The following is a 26369-nucleotide window of genomic DNA, read 5'->3' as shown; positions in this document are numbered from 1 at the left end:
TTTTTTATTTTTCTTTTTTTCCACTAAATCTGAACCTCATATATGACCATCGCCTAGCTTTTTTTTTCCCTCTCGTAAAATCACTATCATGACAATAATAATAATTGAATATATATGTGCATACCATATAGGGAGGAAGACTTACAAATAGAAAAAGGGTCTCTTAGGCCTTGAGCTACCTTATAAGCTCGTATTCTTTCATTCCCGTTCCAAAGAGCAAGGTTTATATAGAATTTGAAGATGTTAGGTCATTTGTTTTGGTCTGTTGATTCTTTACTTGGTTGATTGATTAATTGATTTATAACAACTAATGTTCATAATTATAATAGAAATATGTCCCCAAGGTAGAATTAGCATTCGGTAGATTTTCCCTTCAACCAGATACTTAAACTCTACTCAAAGAATGTAAAATAAATTTCTATCCATTTATATGGTTTTAAAAATAAAAGGATACCATAGCTTGGAGAAAGGCATAATTTCTTTTCCTTTTTCCTTCCCCCATACTTCTTTATTTTTTCAAAAAGCATATTTGTGATTCAGCTAAAGATCTTTTATCAAACAAATTCAGATCATGAATGAAACTTTTCTTCAACAGTAATTCAGCTCATACTGTTTAATTATTGTCTGTGTTGATTCTTCAGAATGTAGCACAGTAGGAAATAAGATAATGCCCCTTCATGAACATTCCAGACCCATTTGGGAGTTAGATGATTCACCTCATCTAACAGATGAGCAGCCTCACTCTCTTATGAGTGGAGGAGGAACAGAGAGGGAGAGAAAAAATCCCAAGCAGATTCATGCTGTCAGCACAGAGCCAGACACAGGGCTTGATCTCATAAGCTGTGAGATCGTGACCTGAGCCAAGATCAAGAGTTGGCCACTCAACCTACTGAGTCACCCAGGCTCCCCCGATAATTCATCTCATCTTAAGGGGAAGTAACATTTTGTAAATTTTTACACTATGAGTGTAAGGTATTATAAGCATTCCTTATCTTTACTGGAATTTATAAGTAAAATTTTAAAAATATATATTTAAGTTCTAGGCATTTTCCAGATTGTTTTGAGGAAGTGATTATCCTTTGTATTCAGATATCTCCAGGCTGAGGAGAAACAGTAATGTTTTATCTGTAGTTTCTCCTTACTCTGTGTCTTTGACTTGCTAGTTTGTCCTTCCTGTATCGTTGAAGTATGTCTAGTCTATACTGTATCTTTTTTTTCTGCCAAGGAATGTTGTTTCTTCCAAGAGAATCAAGTTAATAACAATTTTTCTGTTCATAGAAATGTCCTAAGTGACCCTTCTTACAAGTAATGCATAGTTATTAACAGAAGTCTTTGGAATTGACTAGCGATGAGTTGGTCACGCATGCCATGACCATACAGTTATGGGTTGAGATCCCGGACTATCTGGAAGAGAGAGTTTGGTGCCACTATATACGTACAAAGATTATGTTGTGAACTTGGAGTAGTGATTGGACAGGAAGCCAGTGAAAACGCAGGTGTGACTTCTAGCATAGTACCTGTCTGCTGATGATGCTGGGGCCTCCATTCCACGTGCCCTTGTGAACAATTAGATCTTCTGTGCCAGACCACCCAGCTGATAGAAAGTCTTTCTTGAGTGCAATCCCTCTAACCTGCTTGTCTCTGTCTCTGTGGCTCAAGAGGATGAACTCCTCGAGGACTTCCTGGGTAATCCAGAGCCATGGAGACTAGGAACAAGCAGGAAAGCCAGTTGTAAGGAAGGGACACTTCCGCTGGTCACTGGTCGTGGGACACCAGATCTAATGTGTTCCTGAGATGGATTTCCAGGAGGACATCAGCAGCAGGCAGGCCAAGGAGTGTGATTTCCAGGTAAGGGCCCTTCCCTATTCCCTCATTTGAGGAAGCCTGATTACTTATGAGCAAACTAAGGAGAAGTGCACCTAGGATCCTGAGACAAGGAAAGAAAGAATACAGGGTGTGACTTACTTCTTATGTGTGAAGCTTTACTTTAACTTTCATTTTAGATAATCACAACACTTTATCGTGGAAATTTCAGTGGTTTGAAGTTACCCCTGATAAACCTTATAAATTCAATTTTGGGGAGAACTCTCATCTTTCAGATTATAAATAAGGGTATATCCTAAGATAGATGGCATCACAGTAAATTGTGCTTGTAGGCATAAGACACATTACATACAAACACACTAATCACATTATCTAATCAAAGAGAAATGTTAAGTGGTATGAATATAAATTAATTATTTTAACTTTATTTTACACCTAAATTAGTGTTCCCCTTTAAAAATCACTTATTCACCAGATTTGCACTGGTTGAATTTCAGTTGTTTTACTAACATGAAATCCTTGTTAAAAGTCAAGATTTTCTACTGTAGATAATAAATATGTGTCAATGTCTGTGAAGACATTATAAAGAAGATGTTCTTGCAACATTACACTTGAGGGCTACTTTGGAAGGGAAAACCCTTAAGATGAATATTTAAATTATGTTTGTTGTGGCCGCTGTTAATTATTTTAAAAATTGTTCATGTTGGTTGTCATCTCATTTGGCACAATATATAATATTACTCACGTTAGCTAATTAAGACAAATTTCTGATTGGGTTTGAAATTTTATGTATGCCAGTTCTATCTAGATTTTTCTATAAATTAACCTCTGTGATTTTGTAGTCTGTGGTCAGTTGTTTACAATAATCACACTATTTTTTCTTGAAAAAAATCACACTATTTTTTAACTTTAATTGTGAATAACATTTGCACCAATTAATCAGAAATATATATTGTCAGAATTCAGCATTTCTTTTCCTGATTATAGTATCCACTATCATTTTCTTCCATGCTAAATCCTCTAGAGAAATCTATTAGAGGTTAGTACCTGTATTTCCCCCTTTTTGATATTCACACTGCTGAACATGATAATGCGTGCAAAATAGTTTAAACAAAACACAGTAAAAATGAACAGGGCATCATTCTTTGAAGAATCCCAAAGACTGATCCTAAACCAGTTGCATATTTGATTCAAAGTTGCCTTTGTTAGCTATTTAGAGAACTTCATGTAATGATTTCAGTGGGTTTCTTGGCAAGTTTCAAGTGAAACTTAGCTGGTGTTGAAGGGTGCCAGATGTCTTGAAGAGATTGCTGAAGAAAATATGGCAGGGTTCACTGTATGATAAGTTTTGCTTGCCCTTCTACTGACATCTTCACTCTGATGGGCTGACAGGTTTTCTGGAGAAAGTAGTAGTTATTCAGTAACGTTAGAAACGTAAGATTCATGTAACTAAATGTCTAACCCACCTTTGTCTAAGGACAGGTGATTTGTATCACAAAGCTTTTCTCCCATAGGTGGTTTTTTCTAAATCATATAAAAACTGGGTGGATTAATTTTAAGACATTGCTTATGGATGGCACTTCTCAAGCCATTTCTAAATCACCTCATCTATTCTGAAACTGGGCAAATTTGTTGGAAAGTTTTTTTTTTCCTTTTTATTATAAATTGAATCACTGTTGACAACTGTATTTTGTCTGTATGGGTTGAGGATTTTTTGATACAGTGTGTAATTTCCTAAACATAAAATCTACAATGAAAGAAATATATACTAATTATAAGAGGAAAAAAATATAAGCTTTCCTAATCTAGAAGTAGCCTTAGAACATTCTGGGCCCCACTAATTAGCATCCTCACTATACCAAAGGTTCAATATCCCTCATCTCCCTCATTTTGATTTCTTCATTTTAAACTGTTTTAAATAAGATTTTAAAATTATAATATATGTATATGTATATATTTATGTATGTGTGTGTGTGTGTGTGTGTGTGTGTGTGTGTGTATGCATGTGTGTGTAGAATAAGATTGGCCCCTGGGTAAAGTGAAATAACACAGAGATCATGTATAAGAAAAAATTGTGAAATCAAAAATAAGTTTTGCCTTTTAATTAATGGTTGCATTTTTTTTACAAAAATAGAATATAGCTTAAAAAATTATGCTTATTGCACCTGTTAGTGTTAATCAATAGAAAATTAAAAAAATATATTCATAAATGTCTATCACCTTGATTATTTTATTTTTCCAAGGATTTCCTTTCTGGTATATCATTCACTTTCAAATTTATTCTCAAATTTTCTGTATATTTGTACCTGTATGTATATGTACATGTGTTATCATACACACACATATATTTGTATTTATGTGTGCATGAGTATTCAGAATAGCAGATGTGTATACATACATAAATAGAAATTAATGTGATATGGCATCCTTATAGTGTTTCATTTATCCTTATATATAAAATAACAAGTGTATATTATTGGTACCATACAGGTTCTCTGGCTCTAAATGTAAATTTTAATTTTGTTTCCGAACTAGAGAATATTATATCACTATGGTTAAATGGGTAAGCAATACGAAGACGGTGGTCAGATGGTTAAACCGGCCTCAGAACATTTCCATCCTCACGGTCTGTGAGACCACCACTGGCGCTTGTAGTAGAGTGAGTATAATTTACTTTTCTTTCATGCCTCAAATGAAGTATTTTATGCTACTCACAAAGGGAAATCAGGCAATCCATTGTACAAAGACCAATATTTAACTTCCAAAGGTAGTTGGGAAAGAGTCCTTCTACTAGGAGTATATATTTTAATCCATAAATCATCTAAACTTTGAAGTGAGAAATATATGGTAAGCAAAAGAGAACAAACCAAGATTAAAAAAAAAAATGAATTCTTGTATTAAGGGGATTCTAAATCACATTAGTTTAATTCCGAAATACATTTTTCTCTCCATAGTTTGACTTTGATTAACTTGAGAATATGGAATATTTTTCCTGTTTTCTTCAAACACATTCCAAAGTTCAATTTCTATGGTCATTCAGATTAGTCTTATAAAATAATGGACATTATCTCTATTTTTAAATTAAGAAGAGTAAAAAATAAAATGGTCCTTGAACCACTGTGATTTTGAAAGCCGGTTGCATTTCTATTTCTATAATCAGTTTTTATAACTCTGCAATAAATCCTGTACATGTAATTTTTAAACTTCTTTACAGAGAGGAATACTATAATCAGTTTAAGTTCCTCTATTGTACGCTTCTATTGTTACTTGCCAAAGTATTCCCAATTATTTAACAACAGAAATTTTCAAACTTCTGTTTCTAAAATTTTTTTGATGTTTATTTATTTTTTAGAGAGAGAGAGAGAGAGGGAGAGAGAGTAGAGGAGCGAGAGCAAGCAGAGGAGGGGCAGAGAGAGAGGGGTGTCACAGAATTGTGAAGCAGGCTCCAGGCTCTGAGCTATCAGCACAGAGCCCGATGCAGGGCTCAAACCCACGATCTGTGAGACCATGACCTGAGCCAAAGTTGGACACTTAACTGGCTGAGCCACCCAGGCGCCCCTCAAACTTCTGTTTCTGGACAAGATGGTGTACATGTTGATAGTCTAGCATCTCTGCTGTTGCCAACTATAAAACTATACAAAATGTATTAAGCAACTATTCTCAGACAATAGCAGGATAAGGACATAAATAGTGAAATAAAATAAATACAGAGGATAAGCCTACCTTTCTGTGGGGGCTACTTTGAGATCACAGTGCAAGTTAATGAGGCCCTAGAAAAGCACAGTGGTATCACTGATATAAGTAGGCAGGGAGAATCAGTTTGAGACTGTTGTGCTGGCTGAAATTTGGAGGACAAGTACCACCAGATTTGGAGTTGCAGAGAGAAGAGCTCTCTGGCAATCCATGTAGAGGGACTCTCAAGACTGTAGCTCAATGCTTAACTGTGCAAGTACATGACACGCTTCACACAGAGAAGCAAAAGGAGAATCTGCAGGTTGCACAATGCTTGGAGACTTTGGAGTGCTCAGCAGCAAACTTAGAGCACTCTCACTGAAAACCCTTTGCATTCAACTCACAGCCCAGAAAGAAAATGCATTAGGAATAAGGTTGTTCTGTACTCTTTACAATAAACCTTTATATCCAACCTGGGAAGGATGAAGTGCATGCCTATAAATTAGCTGTCTTCCCAGAAGATAGTTTACTCTTTAAAAGGAAAATTAAAATTTAAAATATCAATTACACAATCAAAATATACTATATATGTAGAAAAATAGAAAATGTAATCTGCCTGCCTCTCACCTCCCTGCCAAAATATTTATAAAAGCAGACTTACACACAATAGAGTTACTAAAATTAACAGATACAGATTTTTTAAAAATCTGTTTGAAAGATAGTTGGTAAATTAAAGGGTGGCCCTAATTAATGAATAGATGAGACATTTCAGTAGGTAAATAAACTGTAAAACAGAGAACAATGAAATTTCAGGAACTCAAAACAACAGTAACTGAAATGAAAAATTATCTGGATGGGTTAAAACACAAACTGGACACTGTTGTTGTCAGGGAAATAAAAACAATTCAAACTGAAGTCCTGAGGAAAAAATGACTGGAAAAAAAATGAACAAAGCCTCAATTACCTGTAGAACAATATGAGCTGACGTATACGTATGATGGAATATACACAGAAAGCAAGATATGAGATACTGTGGCAGGAAAAAAAAAAACGAATTAATGACTTAAGGGGCAGCTGGGTGGCTCAGTCAGTTAAGTGTCTCACTTCGTCTCAGGTCATGATCTCACGGTTCGTGGGTTCAAGCCCCACATCGTGCTCTCTGCTTTCAACTCAGAGCTTGCTTGAGATCCTGTCACCCTCTCTCTCTGCCCCTTGCCCACCCCCCCCTTCTCTTTCTCAAAAATAAATAAGCATTTAAAAAAAGAAATAATGACTTAAAATATCCCAAATTTGAAACAAAATAAAACAAAACATTAACCTATATATCTAAGAAGTTAGCAAACCCCAAACAAGATAAAAACAAAGAAAATAAGTAGGCACATAATATTCAAATTATTGCAAACCAAAGATTAAGAGGGAAAAAAATGAAAACAGCTTGAGAGAAAAATATATTACATATGGGAGAATATAATGATGAAAATTACTGCCTCTGTGTCATCAGAAACAACATAAGCCAGAAAGCAGTGGAATGCATTTTTAAAGGACTAGAAGAAAAATAGTGTAAACTCGAAGTCTATGTCCTATGAAAATAACTTTCAAACATGAAGACAGACATTTACAGATGAGTAAAAACTGAGATAATTCATCACAAGTATATCTGTATAAATAACATCAAATTAAGTTATTCAGTCTGAAAAAAAAAATAGCACCAGATGGAAACTCAAGTCTAAATGAAGGAAAGAAAGGTGCCAAAAATGGTAAATATGTGAGTAAAATAAAAACGTCTTCTAGTTTTTTTTTTATATATTCTAAAAGGTAATTGATAATTTAAGTAAATCAAAACTATCAAACTAAAAGGCTTGTACACAGCAAAAGAAATAGTCAAGAAAATTGAAAAGCCGGCCTATGCAATGGAAGAATATATTTGCAAATCATATATCTGATTAGGAGTTAAATCTAAAATATATAATGATCGGGGCGCCTGGGTGGCGCAGTCGGTTAAGCGTCCTACTTCAGCCAGGTCACAATCTCGCGGTCCGTGAGTTCGAGCCCCGCGTCAGGCTCTGGGCTGATGGCTCAGAGCCTGGAGCCTGTTTCCGATTCTGTGTCTCCCTCTCTCTCTGCCCCTCCCCCGTTCATGCTCTGTCTCTCTCTGTCTCAAAAAAAAAATAAACGTTGAAAAAAAAAATTAAAAAAAAAATAAAATAAAATATATAATGATCTCATATAACTCAATAGCAAAATAAAACAAAAACAAAAAAATCTAATAATCTCATTTAAAAATGGACAAAGGACCTGAATAGACATTTTTCCAAAGAAGATACTCAAATAGCCAACAGGTATATGAGAAGATGCTCGGCATCACTAATCATTAGGGAAATTCAGTCAAAACCACAATGAACCTTACACTTGTTAGAATGGCTATTATCAAAAAGACAAGAGATAAATAGAATCAGGGCGATGGAGAAAGGGAATCCTGTGCACTGTGGTAGGAATGTATATTGGTACAGTCACTATGGAAAACAGTATGGCAGATATAAATTAAAAGTAAAACTTCTGTATGATCTAGCAATTCAACCTCTGGGTACGTATCTCAAGGAAACGAAATCATTATTCAAAGGCCTCTTTGTCAGCCCATGTTCATTGCAGCATCATTTACAATAGCCAAAACACAGGGTAAATATGTCCATCAGTGGATGGATGGATAAAAAATGTCACACACACACACACACACACACACCACACTGGAATAACTATTCAGCCATAAAAAATAAAGAAATCCTACAATTTGTGACAACAGGGAGGGAACTTGAGGTCATTTATTCTAAATGAGGTAAGTCAGATGGAGAAAGACAAATACAGTATGATCTCACTTGTATGTGTATTGAAAAAAAAAAACTTAGAGAAAAAGAGAATGTTTGCAAAGGGGAGGGTGTGGGTGGGAGTGGGGAAACCGGGTGAAGGTGGTTAAAAGATACAAACTTCCAGTTACAAGATAAGTAAGTTCTGGGGGAGTAATGTACAACATAATTATGATAGTTAACAATACTTTATTGTATATTTGAAAGTTGCTAAGAGAATAAATCTTAAAAGTTCTTATCACAAGGAGAAAAAAATGCAGTTACGTGGGGTAATGGATATTAACTAAACTTGTGGTAACCACTTCATAATATATACATATATGAAGTCATTATGTTGTATACCTTAAACTTATACAATGTTATATGTCAATTATATCTCAATAAAACTGGATAAAAAGGAATAAATTTTATAATTTCTACAATCTCCAGAGAGTGGAGAAGGAAGGAAACTTTTCAGTTCATTTTGTAAGCATAGTATAATCCTCTTACCAAAACGAGGCAAGGCCATATGAGAGAACACTTTAGACTGATGTCTCATACACGTATATACAAAAAATTCCTTAAACATATTAACATATCAACTGTGGCAATATAGAGAATTGTGCACTGTGACTAAATGGGGTTTATTTTGGTAATTTATGATTGGTTTAATATTGAAAAACAATCAGTGTAATTCATTATTTTAATAGAAGGAAAGAATTAAAATAGTTATCTCAATAGATGAAAAAAACCACTTGACAAAATTCATCACTCATTCATGATAACTTCAACATAAATGAATAGAAAAAAATTTTTCAATTTGATAACGGATACCCACAAAATACCCCAATAAATAGACTCTATGGTAAAACATTTTCCTTAGTTATCTTAATACCAGCAATAAGGTAAGGATATACATTCTCACTCTATTATTCAAACTTTATTAGATATTCTAACCAGAGTAACTTGGTGAGGAATAAATATCATGGTGATTGGTAAGGAAGAAGTAAAATTCTATTTGTGGATGGCATTATTGCATAAATAAAAAGTAAGAAATCTACAAAAAAAGACTAGAATGGGTCACAATTCACAAATCAGTGTACCAGTTTAAATTACTTGTTCAATTTCCTGATTTTTATCATTTTACTACAAATAAATGTGAGTATATAGGATACTGTAATTTTCTTGAACACTTACTGAATTATTTAGGGGTAAATGGATATAATGACTCAAAATTTCTGTTAAATTATTTAGAAAAAGTATATTTTTAACATTCAATTGATTTTGAAAAAATATATTTTTTGCCCTCTTTTCAAATGGTTTAAGAACAGTAGAGAGATATAATAATAAAGCAAATGGAACAAAATAGAAATTAATGAGGGATGTGTCTAAAGGCTGTGCAAATGTTTCTTGAACTGGTCTTTTAACTTCTCTGTAAGATTGTATTTTTTTCAAAATAAAGATTTGAGAAGCATCAAAATGTGTTTCTAGATTCATAGTATTACAATGGGAAAAATGCCACTAAAATCTTTAAAACATTAAATACATAAGGATAAATTTAATAAGTAGCGTGCAAAATCCTCATATTGAAAACTACATTTTTGAAAGGCATTAAGGATGACCTAAATAAATAAAAGATATGCCACATGCTTGAGCTGAAAGGCTTAATATTGTAGATGGCATCCTACTCGAAGTGAACTGTAGTTTCAATACAATACAAATTCCCAGCAGATTGATCAATTGATCTATCTAGTAGAAACAGATAAGCTGTTTCTGAATGTATATGGAAGTGCAAAAGACCCAATGAGCTATACAATCTTGTTAAAAAAACCAAAAGTGCTGGAGAAGTTGCACTACTGGATTTCAGGATTAACCGGAAGCCACAGAAACTGAGAGATGATAGTGGAGGCATAAGGACACACAGACAGATCAACTGAATTGACTGATAAGAGTTCCCGGAAATAGATTTCCTATTTATATGATCGATCGATTTTTATCAGAGGTGCCAAAACAATCCAAAGGGGGAAAATGATTCTGGAACAATCAATAACCAAAGGAAAAATACAGTGGTATTTAACATCATGTACCATATTCTCAAATTAATTTGAGATAAATTGCAGTCCTAAATCTAAGAGATAATACTGTCAATCTTCTAGATAAAAATATGAGATATAACTTAGTTACACTGAAGAGGCAAAAAGCCATTAATCATAAAAGAAAAAATAATACATTAGGCATCATCAAACTTAGAAAGTTTTCAACAAAGTCACCATTAAGAAACAGCCACAGGGGTGCCTAAGTGGCTGAGTGGCCTCTGACTCTTGGTTCTGGCACAGGTTTGTGAGATGAAGCCCCACATAGGGCTCTGCGCTGAGAGCTGCTTGGGACTCTTTCTCTCCCTCTCTGCCCCTCTGCTTCTCTCTCTTTCTCTCTCTCTCTCAAAAATAAATATAAAAAAGAAAAGAAAGAGACACAGAAACAGAATAGGAGAAAATATTTTGCAAAATGTGTTATCACACAAATATATGCATCTCAATAATGAAAAGACAGACCAATTAAAAAGATCAAAATGTGAACAGAAATGTATAAGTTATAAATTCATGAAGAAGTATTCAACATTATTAGACATTAGGAAAATATAGATTAAATCATAATAAAATAGCACTACATACCATTAGAATGACTAAAATTAAAACAACAAAAAGGTGATATTAACGATTGAGGAGGATGTAGAAAACTTCAGTTCTTATTGTTTTTCTTTTTTTTTTGCCATTATTAGTCTATTTTTTGGTTTTGTTCTTTTTAATTTTTTTTTTTGAATTTACATCCAAATTAGCGTACAGTGCAACATGATTTCAGGAGTAGATTCTTTAATGCCCCTTACCCATTAGACCCATTCCCCCCCCCCACAACCCCTCCAGTAACCCTCAGTTTGTTCTCCATATTTATGAGTCTCCAAGTTTTTATATTACTTTTTGCTTCCCTTCCCTTATGTTCATCTGTTTTGTCTCTTAAAGTCCTCATATGAGTGAAGTCATATGATTTTTGTCTTTCTCTGACTAATTTCACTTAGCATAATACCCTCCAGTTCCATCCACGTAGTTGCAAATGGCAAGATTTCCTTCTTTTTGATTGCTGAGTAATTCTCCATTGTGTATGTCTATATATATATATATATATATATATATATATACACACACACACACACACACACACATACACACACACCACATCTTCTTTATCCATTCATCCATCGATGGACATTTGGGCTCTTTCCATTCTTTGGCTATTGTCCATAGTACTGCTATAAGAACACTGGGGTGCATGTGGCCCTTTGAAACAGCACACCTGTATCCCTTGGATAAATACCCAGCAATTTCTGGGGTGTAGGGTAGTTCTATTTTTAATTTTTTGAGGAAACTCCATACTGTTTTTCAGAGTGGCTGCACCAGCTTGCATTCCCACCAACAATGCAAAAGGGATCCTCTTTTTCCGCATCCTCGCCAACATCTATTGTTGGCCTGAGTTGTTAATGTTAGCCATTCTGACAGGTGTAAGGAGGTATCTCTTGTGGTTTTGATTTGTATTTCCCTGATGATGAGTGATGTTGAGCATTTTTCCATGTGTCGGTTGGCCATCTGGATGTCTTCTTTGGAGAAGCATCTATTCATGTCTTTTGCCCATTTGTTTACTGGATTATTTGTTTTTTGGGTGTTGAGTTTGATAAGTTCTTTATAGATTTTGGATACTAACCCTTTATCCGATATGTCGTTTGCAAATATCTTCTCCCATTCTGTTGGTTGCCTTTTAGTTTTGATGATTGTTTCCTTCGCTGTGCAGAAGCTTTTTATTTTGATGAGGTCCAGTAGTTCATTTTTGCTTTTGTTTTCCTTGCCTCTGGAGACGTGGTAAGAAGTTGCTGTGGCCAAGATCAAAGAGGTTTTTGCCTGCTTTCTCCTCGAGGATTTTGATGGCTTCTTGTCTTACATTTAGGTCTTTCATCCATTTTGAGTTTATTTTTTGTGTGTGGTGTAAGAAAGTGGTCCAGGTTCATTCTTCTGCATGTTGCTGTCCGGTTTTCGCAGCACCACTTGCTGAAGAGACTGTATTAATTCCATTGGATATTCTTTCCTGCTTTGTCAAACATTAGTTGGCCCTACGTTTGTGGGTCCATTTCTTGGTTCTCTATTCTGTTCCATTGATCTGAGTGTCTATTCTTGTGCCAGTTCCATACTGTCTTGATGATTACAGCTTTGTAGTATAGCTTGAAGTCCGGGATTGTGATGCCTCCTGCTTTGGTTTTCTTTTTCAAGATTGCTTTGGCTATTCGGGGTCTTTTCTGGTTCCATGCAAGTTTTAGGATTATTTGTTCTAGCTCTGTGAAGAATGCTGTGTTATTTTGATAGGGATTGCATTGAATATGTAGATTGTTTTGGGCAGTATCGACATTTTAACAATATTTGTTCTTCCTATCCATGTGCATGGAATCTTTCACCATTTTTTTGTATCTTCAATTTCTTTCATAAGCTTTCTATAGTTTTCAGTGTATAGATTTTTCACCTCTTTGGTTAGATTTATTCCTAGGTATTTAATGGTTTAGTTCTTATTCTTCATGAGAAGAAGTGTAAGATGATAACAGCTACTTTAAAAAATGATTTTTGCAAGTTCAAGTAAAATTAAATGTACATATATAAACATATATATATTATAGTGTATATTATGTATATGAATGAATGTGTGTATGTATATGTGTGTGTGTGTGTGTGTACCCATTCGCGTGCGCGCACACACACACACACACACACACATACATCCAATAGCTCCATTCCTAGATATTTTTTTTTTATATATATATATGAAATTTATTGACAAATTGGTTTCCATACAACACCCAGTGCTCATCCCAAAAGGTGCCCTCCTCAATACCCATCACCCACCCTCCCCTCCCTCCCACCCCCCATCAACCCTCAGTTTGTTCTCAGTTTTTAACAGTCTCTTATGCTTTGGCTCTCTCCCACTCTAACCTCTTTTTTTTTTTTTTTCCTTCCCCTCCCCCATGGGTTCCTGTTAAGTTTCTCAGGATCCACATAAGAGTGAAACCATATGGTATCTGTCTTTCTCTGTATGGCTTATTTCACTTAGCATCACACTCTCCAGTTCCATCCACGTTGCTACAAAAGGCCATATTTCATTTTTTCTCATTGCCACATAGTATTCCATTGTGTATATATACCACAATTTCTTTATCCATTCATCAGTTGATGGACATTTAGGCTCTTTCCATAATTTGGCTATTGTTGAGAGTGCTGCTATGAACATTGGGGTACAAGTGCCCCTATGCATCAGTACTCCTGTATCCCTTGGGTAAATTCCTAGCAGTGCTATTGCTGGGTCATAGGGTAGGTCTATTTTTAATTTTCTGAGGAACCTCCACACTGCTTTCCAGAGCGGCTGCACCAATTTGCATTCCCACCAACAGTGCAAGAGGGTTCCCGTTTCTCCACATCCTCTCCAGCATCTATAGTCTCCTGATTTGTTCATTTTGGCCACTCTGACTGGCGTGAGGTGATACCTGAGTGTGGTTTTGATTTGTATTTCCCTGATAAGGAGCGACGCTGAACATCTTTTCATGTGCCTGTTGGCCATCTGGATGTCTTCTTTAGAGAAGTGTCTATTCATGTTTTCTGCCCATTTCTTCACTGGGTTATTTGTTTTTCGGGTGTGGAGTTTGGTGAGCTCTTTATAGATTTTAGATACTAGCCCTTTGTCCGATATGTCATTTGCAAATATCTTTTCCCATTCCGTTGGTTGCCTTTTAGTTTTGTTGGTTGTTTCCTTTGCTGTGCAGAAGCTTTTTATCTTCATAAGGTCCCAGTAATTCACTTTTGCTTTTAATTCCCTTGCCTTTGGGGATGTGTCGAGTAAGAGATTGCTACGGCTGAGGTCAGAGAGGTCTTTTCCTGCTTTCTCCTCTAAGGTTTTGATGGTTTCCTGTCTCACATTTAGGTCCTTTATCCATTTTGAGTTTATTTTTGTAAATGGTGTGAGAAAGTGGTCTAGTTTCAACCTTCTGCATGTTGCTGTCCAGTTCTCCCAGCACCATTTGTTAAAGAGGCTGTCTTTTTTCCATTGGATGTTCTTTCCTGCTTTGTCAAAGATGAGTTGGCCATACATTTGTGGGTCTAGTTCTGGGGTTTCTATTCTATTCCATTGGTCTGTGTGTCTGTTTTTGTGCCAATACCATGCTGTCTTGATGATGACAGCTTTGTAGTAGAGGCTGAAGTCTGGGATTGTGATGCCTCCTGCTTTGGTCTTCTTCTTCAAAATTCCATTGGCTATTCGGGGCCTTTTGTGGTTCCATATGAATTTTAGGATTGCTTGTTCTAATTTCGAGAAGAATGCTGGTGCAATTTTGATTGGGATTGCATTTAATGTGTAGATAGCTTTGGGTAGTATTGACATTTTGACAATATTTATTTTTCCAATCCATGAGCAGGGAATGTCTTTCCATTTCTTTAAATCTTCTTCAATTACCTTCATAAGCTTTCTATAGTTTTCAGCATACAGATCCTTTACATCTTTGGTTAGATTTATTCCTAGGTATTTTATGCTTCTTGGTGCAATTGTGAATGGGATCAGTTTCTTTATTTGTCTTTCTGTTGCTTCATTGTTAGTGTATAAGAATGCAACTGATTTCTGTACATAGATTTTGTATCCTGCGACTTTGCTGAATTCATGTATCAGTTCTAGCAGACTTTTGGTGGAGTCTATCGGATTTTCCATGTATAATATCATGTCATCTGCAAAAAGCGAAAGCTTGACTTCATCTTTGCCAATTTGGATGCCTTTGATTTCCTTTTGTTGTCTGATTGCTGATGCTAGAACTTCCAGCACTATGTTAAACAACAGCGGTGAGAGTGGGCATCCCTGTCGTGTTCCTGATCTCAGGGAAAAAGCTCTCAGTTTTTCCCCATTGAGGATGATGTTAGCTGTGGGCTTTTCATAAATGGCTTTTATGATCTTTAAGAATGTTCCTTCTATCCCGACTTTCTCAAGGGTTTTTATTAAGAAAGGGTGCTGGATTTTGTCAAAGGCCTTTTCTGCATCGATTGACAGGATCATATGGTTCTTCTCTTTTTTTTTTGTTAATGTGATGTATCACGTTGATTGATTTGCGAATGTTGAACCAGCCCTGCATCCCAGGAATGAATCCCACTTGATCATGGTGAATAATTCTTTTTATATGCTGTTGAATTCGATTTGCTAGTATCTTATTGAGAATTTTTGCATCCATATTCATCAGGGATATTGGCCTGTAGTTCTCTTTTTTTTACTGGGTCTCTGTCTGGTTTAGGTATCAAAGTAATACTGGCTTCATAGAATGAGTCTGGAAGTTTTCCTTCCCTTTCTATTTCTTGGAATAGCTTGAGAAGGATAGGTATTATCTCTGCTTTAAATGTCTGGTAGAACTCCCCTGGGAAGCCATCTGGTCCTGGACTCTTATTTGTTGGGAGATTTTTGATAACCGATTCAATTTCTTCGCTGGTTATGGGTCTGTTCAAGCTTTCTATTTCCTCCTGATTGAGTTTTGGAAGAGTGTGGGTGTTCAGGAATTTGTCCATTTCTTCCAGGTTGTCCAATTTGTTGGCATATAATTTTTCATAGTATTCCCTGATAATTGTTTGTATCTCTGAGGGATTGGTTGTAATAATTCCATTTTCATTCATGATTTTATCTATTTGGGTCATCTCCCTTTTCTTTTTGAGAAGCCTGGCTAGAGGTTTGTCAATTTTGTTTATTTTTTTCAAAAAACCAACTCTTGGTTTCGTTGATCTGCTCTACAGTTTTTTTAGATTCTATATTGTTTATTTCTGCTCTGATCTTTATTATTTCTCTTCTTCTGCTGGGTTTAGGCTGCCTTTGCTGTTCTGCTTCTATTTCCTTTAGGTGTGCTGTTAGATTTTGTATTTGGGATTTTTCTTGTTTCTTGAGATAGGCCTGGATTGCAATGTATTTTCCTCTCAGGACTGCCTTCGCTGCGTCCCAAAGCGTTTGGATTGTTGTATTGTCATTTTCGTTTGTTTCCATATATTTTTTGATTTCTTCTCTAATTGCCTGGTTGACCCACTCATTCGTTAGTAGGGTGTTCTTTAACCTCCATGCTTTTGGAGGTTTTCCAGACTTTTTCCTGTGGTTGATTTCAAGCTTCATAGCATTGTGGTCTGAAAGTATGCATGGTATAATTTCAATTCTTGTAATCTTATGAAGGGCTGTTTTGTGACCCAGTATATGATCTATCTTGGAGAATGTTCCATGTGCACTCGAGAAGAAAGTATATTCTGTTGCTTTGGGATGCAGAGTTCTAAATATATCTGTCAAGTCCATCTGATCCAATGTCTCATTCAGGGCCCTTGTTTCTTTATTGACCGTGTGTCTAGATGATCTATCCATTTCTGTAAGTGGGGTGTTAAAGTCCCCAGCAATTACCACATTCTTATCAATAAGGTTGCTTCTGTTTATGAGTAATTGTTTTATATATTTGGGGGCTCCGGTATTCGGCGCATAGACATTTATAATTGTTAGCTCTTCCTGATGGATAGACCCTGTAACTATTATATAATGTCCTTCTTCATCTCTTGTTACAGCCTTTAATTTAAAGTCTAGTTTGTCTGATATAAGTATGGCTACTCCAGCTTTCTTTTGGCTTCCAGTAGCATGATAAATAGTTCTCCATCCCCTCACTCTGAATCTAAAGGTGTCCTCAGGTCTAAAATGAGTCTCTTGTAGACAGCAAATAGATGGGTCTTGTTTTTTTATCCATTCTGATACCCTATGTCTTTTGGTTGGCGCATTTAATCCATTTACATTCAGTGTTATTATAGAAAGACACGGGTTTAGAGTCGTTGTGATGTCTGTATGTTTTATGCTTGTAGTGATGTCTCTGGTACTTTGTCTCACAGGGTCCCCCTTAGGATCTCTTGTAGGGCTGGTTTAGTGGTGACAAATTCCTTCAGTTTTTGTTTGTTTGGGAAGACCTTTATCTCTCCTTCTATTCTAAATGACAGACTTGCTGGATAAAGAATTCTCGGCTGCATATTTTTTCTGTCTAGCACACTGAAAATCTCGTGCCAATTCTTTCTGGCCTGCCAAGTTTCAAAAGAGAGATCAGTCACGAGTCTTATAGGTCTCCCTTTATATGTGAGGGCACGTTTACCCCTTGCTGCTTTCAGAATTTTCTCTTTATCCTTGTATTTTGCCAGTTTCACTATGATATGTCGTGCAGAAGATCGATTCAAGTTACGTCTGAAGGGAGTTCTCTGTGCCTCTTGGATTTCAATGCCTTTTTCCTTCCCCAGTTCAGGGAAGTTCTCAGCTATGATTTCTTCAAGTACCCCTTCAGCACCTTTCCCTCTCTCTTCCTCCTCTGGGATACCAATTATGCGTATATTATTTCTTTTTAGTGTATCACTTAGTTCTCTAATTTTCCCCTCATACTCCTGGATTTTTTTATCTCTCTTTTTCTCAGCTTCCTCTTTTTCCATAACTTTATCTTCTAGTTCACCTATTCTCTCCTCTGCCTCTTCCATCCGAGCCGTGGTGGTTTGCATTTTGTTTTGCATTTCATTTAAAGCGTTTTTCAGCTCCTCGTGACTGTTCCTTAGTCCCTTGATCTCTGTAGCAAGAGATTCTCTGCTGTCCTGTATACTGTTTTCCAGCCCAGCGATTAATTTTATGACTATTATTCTAAATTCACTTTCTGTTATATTATTTAAATCCTTTTTGATCAGCTCATTAGCTGTTGTTATTTCCTGGAGATTCTTCTGAGGGGAATTCTTCCGCTTGGTCATTTTGGATAGTCCCTGGTGTGGTGAGGACCTGCAGGGCACTTCCCCTGTGCTGTGGTGTATAACTGGAGTTGGTGGGCGGGGCTGCAGTCAGTCCTGATGTCTGCCCCCAGCCCACCGCTGGGGCCACAGTCAGACTGGTGTGTGCCTTCTCTTCCCCTCTCCTAGGGGCGGGATTCCCTGTGGGGTGGTGTGGCCCGTCTGGGCTACTTGCACACTGCCAGGCTTGTGATGCTGGGGATCTGGCGTATTAGCTGGGGTGGGAAGGCAAGGTGCACGGCGGCAGGGGGGCAGGCTTAGCTCGCTTCTCCTTAGGTGATCCACTTCAGGAGGGGCCCTGTGGCAGCCGGAGGGAGTCAGATCCGCTGCCGGAGGTTTGGCTCCGCAGAAGCACAGAGTTGGGTGTTTGCGCGGAGCGAGCAATTTCCCTGGCCAGAACCGGTTCCCTTTGGGATTTTGGCTGGGGGATGGGCGGGGGAGATGGCGCTGGCGAGCGCCTTTGTTCCCCGCCAAACTGAGCTCTGTCGTCCGGGGGCTCCGCAGCTCACCCTCCCTTTGTCCTGTCGGAACACAGTCTGTCAGGCCCCTCCGCTTTTGCAAGCCGGACTCAGGGGCTCTGCTTGGCTGGCGAGCCGCCCCTCTGCCCCGGCTCCCTCCCGCCAGTCCGTGGAGCGAGCACCGCCTCGCCGCCCTTCCTACCCTCTTCCGTGGGCCTCTTGTCTGCGCTTGGCTCTGGCGACTCCGTTCTGCTAATCCTCTGGCGGTTTTCTGGGTTATTTAGGCAGGTGTAGGTGGAATCTAAGTGATCAGCAGGACGCGCAGTGAGCCCAGCGTCCTCCTACGCCGCCATCTTCCTGTCTCTCTCATTCCTAGATATTTGGACAAGAAATAAAAACCTGTGTCCACCAAAGGATGTGTAAAAAAAAAAAAAAAAACGACTTTAGAGATGATTCATTTATCGTAGCTAAAAACTAGAAGCTATCAAATTATCCATTAACAAGGAATAGATAAACAAAATGTGCCATATCTGCACAACAGAATTCTACTTGAAAATTCAAAAAGAAACAGAATACTGATATGCCCAAAACATATGAGTGAATCTCAAAAATATAGTGTGACAAAAGTCCCTCTTAGAAGAATATATAATATATAATTTCAGTAATCTGAACTTCTAACACAGGTGAAATTAATGGGGAAAGAGTTCAGAAGAGTGACCACCTTTTTGGAACCTCTAGGAAGGAGCACAAGAGAATGTGTGAGGAAGTGAAAACACCTTGTATCTTTATGGGAAGTAAATATATTTGTCAAAACTCATCGCTTATACTGGAGATCTGTACATTTCCCTATATGCAAATTATACTCCAATATTTTTAAAACATAATTTTTAAATGGTCTATAAAAGAGAAAAGAGGAAAAAACTTATCTTTGGAGTGATGAGCATAGATGTGTAGATTAAATTTGATGTGTCAACCATGTACTTACTGGCTTTGGCTAATGCTCTTTACATATAGCTTATATTTATTAGAAATATTTCAATCAACCTCTTTCATCTGATTAGCTTATAGACAGACTAAGATCTCACCATTCATTTGTTAAGGTGTTCTAGACGATTTCTTATTCAGCTGATTGCTAAATGATTTAGAAATTGGCATGTGTATATTCTAGTTAGAGAAAGCGTGTCATCTTTTCTATATAATAATAAGCTATATAGGCAATGTCAAGAATGTATCAAAATGCTTCAGTAGAAAATAGATATAGGAACTGTATCATACTGATTTGGTACCTTATTGATATTCTATTTCTCATCCATCTATGGAGTTAAATAAAGGTTTTACTCTCTGCTGGAACTGAAATAAGACAAATGCATGTGAAACTTCAGACTTTCATGAATTCTAAAAAAAATTAGTAATGCTTTGGGGTGCCTGGGTTCAATTGGTTAAGTATCTAACTCTTCATTTGGGCTCATGTCCTGATCTCACAGTTCGGGAGACTGAGCCCTGCGTTGGGCTCCACACTGACAGCACAGTACCTGCTTGGGATTCTGGCAGTCTCTCTCTCTCTCTCTCTCTCTCTCTCTCTCTCTCTCTCTCTCTGTGTGTGCCCCTTTCCCATTTTCACTGTTGCTCTCTCTCTCAAATAAAGAAATAAATAAACAAACATTACAAAAATTTTAATAAACTTATTAAAAAGGGGCATTGATATATTTTTGTGTGTGTGTCTATGTTTTATAGATAGCAAGGTGCAGGAGGTACAAATAGAAAATCAAGGAATAATTTAGTTAGATGTTTCCTCAATATCCACATGTAGAAAAATCTATTAATAAATAAAAACAGGCCCTGAAAATAGAAAGTGATTGATTTTAATGTAATAATAATATGGCTTTAAAAGAGAAAACTGGTAAAAAAAAACATTATAAATAATTATTAATAACAATTTAAAGTGAATACTTCTGCATATTGATAAAATTTATAATATATTGTGATTTTATTTTCTTCATTTAAATACCTTTAGTATAGACTTACTTTTCTAGAATACAAGATTTTCATAAATTACTGTATGTAAAGAGTACTAATAAAATTTATTTTATCTACACATATTTAACTTGAGATTAAATTAATCTAGTTTTGCTCTGTGAAATAATGACCTCAGTTCTGATCATTTGCAAGATAATTTTAATGGAACATAAAATTTTGTCATTTCAAATTTTTAATTCTTTTTCCTTAAGAAAAGAAAATGACTATGAAGGAGAGTGCATTGAATGTTAAAAGAACATCTACCTTTTCATTTCATTGTTGGCAATTAGCCCAGTTCTTTTGAAGGACTTAATAATTTTGTTTCCTGATGATGCCTAGAGGTGAAAAGAGACAGTGCCTAGTGGTTCAAAACAGTTTGAATGAGGTAATCAAACAGCACTGGAAAATGATCTTCTATCCGTGGTGACGTACTACTGGGAATTCTAAAGGAGTTCACCAAAGAAAAGATTTTATAATTAAATTATCATTTAATCCCAATTCTGTACTTATTCATTCATTTTAAGTCAGTAGTGACAATGGGATCTCTCAAGGTATTTCATCAGTTGAAGAGAGAAAAAAAATAATACCTTAAGGATAATGTGTAAAAGAAGTTAAATTGATGCATGCACATTTTGGTGTTTAGATGCTTCATGGAGTTCATTGTTTCTTTTCAGAAATATGAGATGACATCAGATACGTGGCTCTCCAAACAGGTACGGCACAGGAGGTTGCTCTATGTTGCATTTTGGCCATTGTGCTCATTCTATTTATCCAGTGGCTGTATAATAATATTCTCTCAAAAGTTACCTCAGTAATATGACTTTAAGGCTTTGCTATGTTTGGCTGAGTGAATCTTTTCCATGAAAATATTTATGACTTGGCCTTTCTGTGACATCATTTATGAAAAGGCTAGTTCCTTTTTTTTTTTTTAAAGAAGGTAAGTTACAGAGTAACTACTAGGATCCATTTTCAGGATCATTCATATAAGTAACCTTTTGTGTAGATGAAAGAGGAAAAAGTTGTGACCCATTAAAGCTGGAAATTGTCAGTATTGTTCAAATTTCCCAGAAGATTGACCAAACCTCCACATATATTGGGTATGTGGACATTGTTTAGATAGATGCTTCTTTCCTTAGATGTATCCTAGATCATGATGCTAGTTTGTGACATACTTGGGGCTGGAATCCAGACCACAATAGAATACCTACTAAATGTCCCCACAACATGGTCTCATACCAGACATTTCAGAAGGAAACACAAGCAGAGTATCCAAATATGGCTGAACCCATTTTACTACTGACTCCATTACTGTTTTTTTCTTTTCTTTTCTTCCTTTTTTTTTTGCAAAAGGAAGTGTTTTGTTTGGTTTGCTTTTGATTTTTGTTCTTTGCAGTGATCTTTTATATTCTCTCCTGAAGTGTCATACACATCTATGGTTTCAGTGACCACCCAGGTATTGAGACCTCTAGATGTATAGCCCTGGGCAGCTCACTTGGCTGAGTTCTCAAACATCCAAATTCATGCTTGGAAACTTCTAAGTCTGTAAAAGTAACTGCACACTCCACAGGTCCACAGTGGACATATTCCCCTTCTAGTGACTGTATGCATTCTTTTCATCATAGGAGTCAAGGACATAATTACCCATCCAGCTATTAAAAATTGGAAACCTAGCAGTCATTCTTAAACTTTTTCCCATTCTTTTCTGCACATATTATTCATCACCAAGTTCTTCAATTTTACATCAGAAGATCTCAAGTCAATTTACTTTACTCCAATTCACAAACAGCATCCAGGATCAATCTGCTGGTACTGCAGCACCTCTCTCACTGCTAAACACTCAACCCCTCGGGCACACGCCAGTCTGTTCGCCACACTGCAGGCTGGCTGAGGGACCTGTGCACAGCATGCATTTTGGTGCCTCTAGCCACGTCACTGTCACACTCCCCCTCTCACAACTGGAACGATTCTTGTTGATTCCTTCTCCACTGTGGCACATTAGCACTCATACTACAAGGTTTGGTATGAACCTTTCCTCTGAACAGAATTCTCTCAGCTACTTTCTTTTGTGAAGCCTGATCATTTTTCAAACCTCAGCTTAAATCACCCACTTAAAAAGTCACCTCCTCCAACCACCATAACCAAATCCCATTTCTTAATAAGAGTTATTTGAAAGTCAAGTGTAATCTTTTTTTGTGATACTTACACAATTATTTCTGTGAACTTTTTCCTAAATTCACAAGGGCAGGAGGAATATTCATCTTTTGTTTCCCATTATAAACTAAATGGCTAATACAGAGTCTGGTTATAACAAAATTTCCATAAATACTTGGTGAATAAATAAAAAGAAGGTCTGTAAATAAGCTAAAACTTTTCTTGTTTGAAGCATAGGCATACCAAATCTACAGCTAGATAGATAAATAGATATTAATATGGACTACTTAATCTTCATGAAATTGGAGGAAAAAACCCAACTTTGGTCTTATAGTCAGTAATGGACTTTCTTAAGTTAGATACTGAAAATAATAACAATGAGAAACAACATCATAATGGATATTGATATATTCTGAATTGTACTGTATTATTAAACCTATTTTGCTATCATTTTTATTGCCAGTGATATTCATAATAGTCTGACATGTATCAACATAATGTATGCTCTTTTGGAATTATGTTATCTACATTTTAAATCCAAAATTTATGAATGTTTAATAGAAACTTTTTTTAAAGCAAAGAAACTAGTTATCAATTATTCAGTAAAAAAAAATGCAGGTGGTAGTTTGTCACAGTTGAGGTTTTCTCTAGAAGCTCTTAGGGAATTTTATAAAATATTTAAAATTTGATGAAATTTAAAGTATGACACTGATAGTATTGAGATGAACCAAATTTCTAAGACAACTAGGAATTAAGTATAATCATCATATGCTCACTTTCTGGATAGTAGGAAGAACAGAGAGAATGTGGCCTGGCTTTCAAGAGGCTTGTGATAACCCATATACAAAACTATTGGTCAAGAAATAGAGTTTGGTATCCCCAATCCATTGTTCTGTGTGTCATAAACATTGACTTGCTTACAACCATAAAAGTAGACAGTGAAATTGGCTCCATTTCCATTATTTGATTCTAGGAAAAGGTTGGCATAGAGCCCTATTTATATGTAGATATTGCCTCATGGTGAAGGGTTTTAAGCCCAGCAATGCATTTAGGAATATAGTCTCCATCTGCTCCTTTGCTGAACCATTTATAAGGCATTAGAATTGGAAAGGGCTTGGGGGGGGGGGTGGAGTGGACAAATATAAAAAGGAGAATTCTCAGATAATCCTGTACCTTAAAAAGGCAATTTACTTTTGGAGCAAATCACAAGGAGAGAATAGGGAAGGAGCTGATAAGTTGGAGCAAATGTGGATAGAATGATATATATATAACAAATATTTTGCCTGTTGTAAACATGCATTCATCTATCCAGTTATGAGTTGGACACCTACTGGGTCCTAGGCAATAAAGCTAAAAAGATAAAATTATAAACTTAGTTTAATTATTACTTGCCTAGTGAAAGAAGCCAACCATATAAGAGAATGCATTGAATGTCATGATAGAGATAAATACAGTGTAATTGTTAGAATCTCTAAGGAGAGATTTCTTAACTACGAGACACTCTCTAACCAGGGAAATTTGGTAATGGTTTCTGTTCCTTGAGTTTAAGAAAAAAAAAAAAAAAAAGAGTAAGATTCAGTACGAAAAGCAAAACAAAAACGTTCCAAGCAGAAGGTGTTTCATGTACAAAGGCAAAAGAGAGATTCCAGAGGGCAAGAGAGGGAACCTACAGAATTATTGACTCTATCATAGTTGAAAGATGTGATTCACTCAGGTATCTTGTCAGTATTTATTATATACCTAGCAATGCAATGTTTTCATCCTTGAACTGTATATTCCTTCAGTTTTACATTTTTACATATGTCATATATTTTCATGAGTGTCCATGAAGCAGAGAAGAAAAATATTAGCCTTATATCTCTATCAAGGGAGGTTCTCACTAATAAAGCTGAAACCAGACTCTTGAGATTATGAAAATAGTTACTAATTTACTTATTCAAGTAAAATAAGTAAATAATTATTAAGCACAATTTATATAACAGTCATTATCTAGGTGCTGGAGGTAGAGCAGTGAAGAATTCAAGGGTCCTCCCTCATGGAGTTTACATTCCTGAGGAACTTCACCTACTTGCCTATCTACTTGCCCACCTGCATACATACACGCATATACAAAAAAAAGTGCATACCTACCTGAAATAAAATATGTTGGATACTGTTAGGTACTATGGAAAAAAAAACAGAAGTAGGTAAAAGGAGATGAGGGATTCAGACAGAGTTGGCTGATCTGGCTTCTAAGATCACCCTCTGTATGGGGTAATGGGAAAACACCTCACTGTTAAGGTGATACAGAGCCAAGATATGAAAGAGATAAAAGAAAGAACCAGGCAGAATAAAAAGTGCAAAGGCCCTGGAGCAGGATCATGCACAATGAGGAAGCAGGAGAATGAAAGGAGATGAGATCAGAAAGAGAGTGGAGGGCCAGATCATCTGAAAGGGTTTATAGGGCATTTTAAAGACCTGCAAAAAAAGTAACCATAGCAAAAGTCTTTCTTTTACCGGATGTATAATCACTGTCACTAATCCAACAGGAAAGAACTGAATGTTTTTCAGACAAATCCATTTTCTTAATGTTTCCCCTGGAGCAAAAAGAAAGCAGTCTATATGCATAGCTTCCATCATTTAATTTTCAGAAAATAATTCTATTGATGTAACATGCCACTTAGAGCTTAATTAAAAAATCATCAAATGGGCATTTGTATTTGTGTATTTTTGGAGGGGTGAACAGTGAAGATGGGAAGTTTGAATTAAATGATTTTCAATGGATTCCTTCCAATTTTGCAGCCTTTTAATTTCAGCGTTTCAGTTCATTTATATATGCATCAACAGAAATGTAAGTTCAAGTAACTAGAGTGGCTGGGTGAAATATTTCAGAAAAAAATATATTAGATATTGTTTGGTTTTTGTAAGCCAGTCATTAAAGAGTTTGTTCTTGTAGAGTCAAAACAAAGAGACAGAAAGGACATTGATGGTGCTTCCAGGGAGTGGGGTAGGGAGGAATGGGAAGTTACTGTTTAATGGACACAGTTTCTAGTTGGGACACATGAAAATTTTCTGAAGATAGATGGTGGTGGTGCATTCACATTATTTTTAAAATAATTTGACCGTTTTGCAAACAAAAGTCCAATACCATCTTGATGTCATCACGTGCACTTCTGTTTTTAGAATGAGGAGCCAGTGTTTTCTAGAGACGGCAGCACATTCTTTATGACAGTTCCTGTTAAGCAAGGGGGCCGTGGAGAATTTCACCACATAGCGATGTTTCTTGTCCAGGTACGTGCTGGCTCCTTTCTGTGTTTGGTTTCATTGCTGTCATACTCACGAAGGTACAATTCTTAGGGCATATTCTGAACCTACAGTTAATGCCTGTGAAATCCAGGCATACATTTAACCCAAGGACTAAGTTCTAGAAAGAGGATCCCCCTGCATAACTATAAATTCAAACTGTACTTTCCCATATAATAGTCTCAACACTCAAGAGAATTTAGTGAGCCATAATATATGCTAAGAGACTTGGGCCTTGGATT

The 26369-nt window shown here is 36.3% G+C and overlaps 1 protein-coding gene across 1 annotated transcript in view; it reads left to right on the top strand.

Moving 5' to 3' along the window:
- Positions 1-26369, top strand: part of DPP10 (dipeptidyl peptidase like 10) — a 502021-nt gene that overhangs the window by 391130 nt on the left and 84522 nt on the right. The window contains exons 11-13 of the mRNA XM_030323703.1: positions 4360-4483; positions 21369-21407; positions 26008-26115. Coding sequence (XP_030179563.1) covers positions 4360-4483; positions 21369-21407; positions 26008-26115 — 271 coding nt within the window. The remainder of the gene's footprint in view (positions 1-4359; positions 4484-21368; positions 21408-26007; positions 26116-26369) is intronic.

Source organism: Lynx canadensis, chromosome C1 (assembly GCF_007474595.2).
Source record: "Lynx canadensis isolate LIC74 chromosome C1, mLynCan4.pri.v2, whole genome shotgun sequence".
Taxonomy (NCBI): domain Eukaryota; kingdom Metazoa; phylum Chordata; class Mammalia; order Carnivora; family Felidae; genus Lynx; species Lynx canadensis.
Note: the sequence above shows the minus strand (reverse complement) of the source record. Positions and strands in the feature narration are given on the sequence as shown.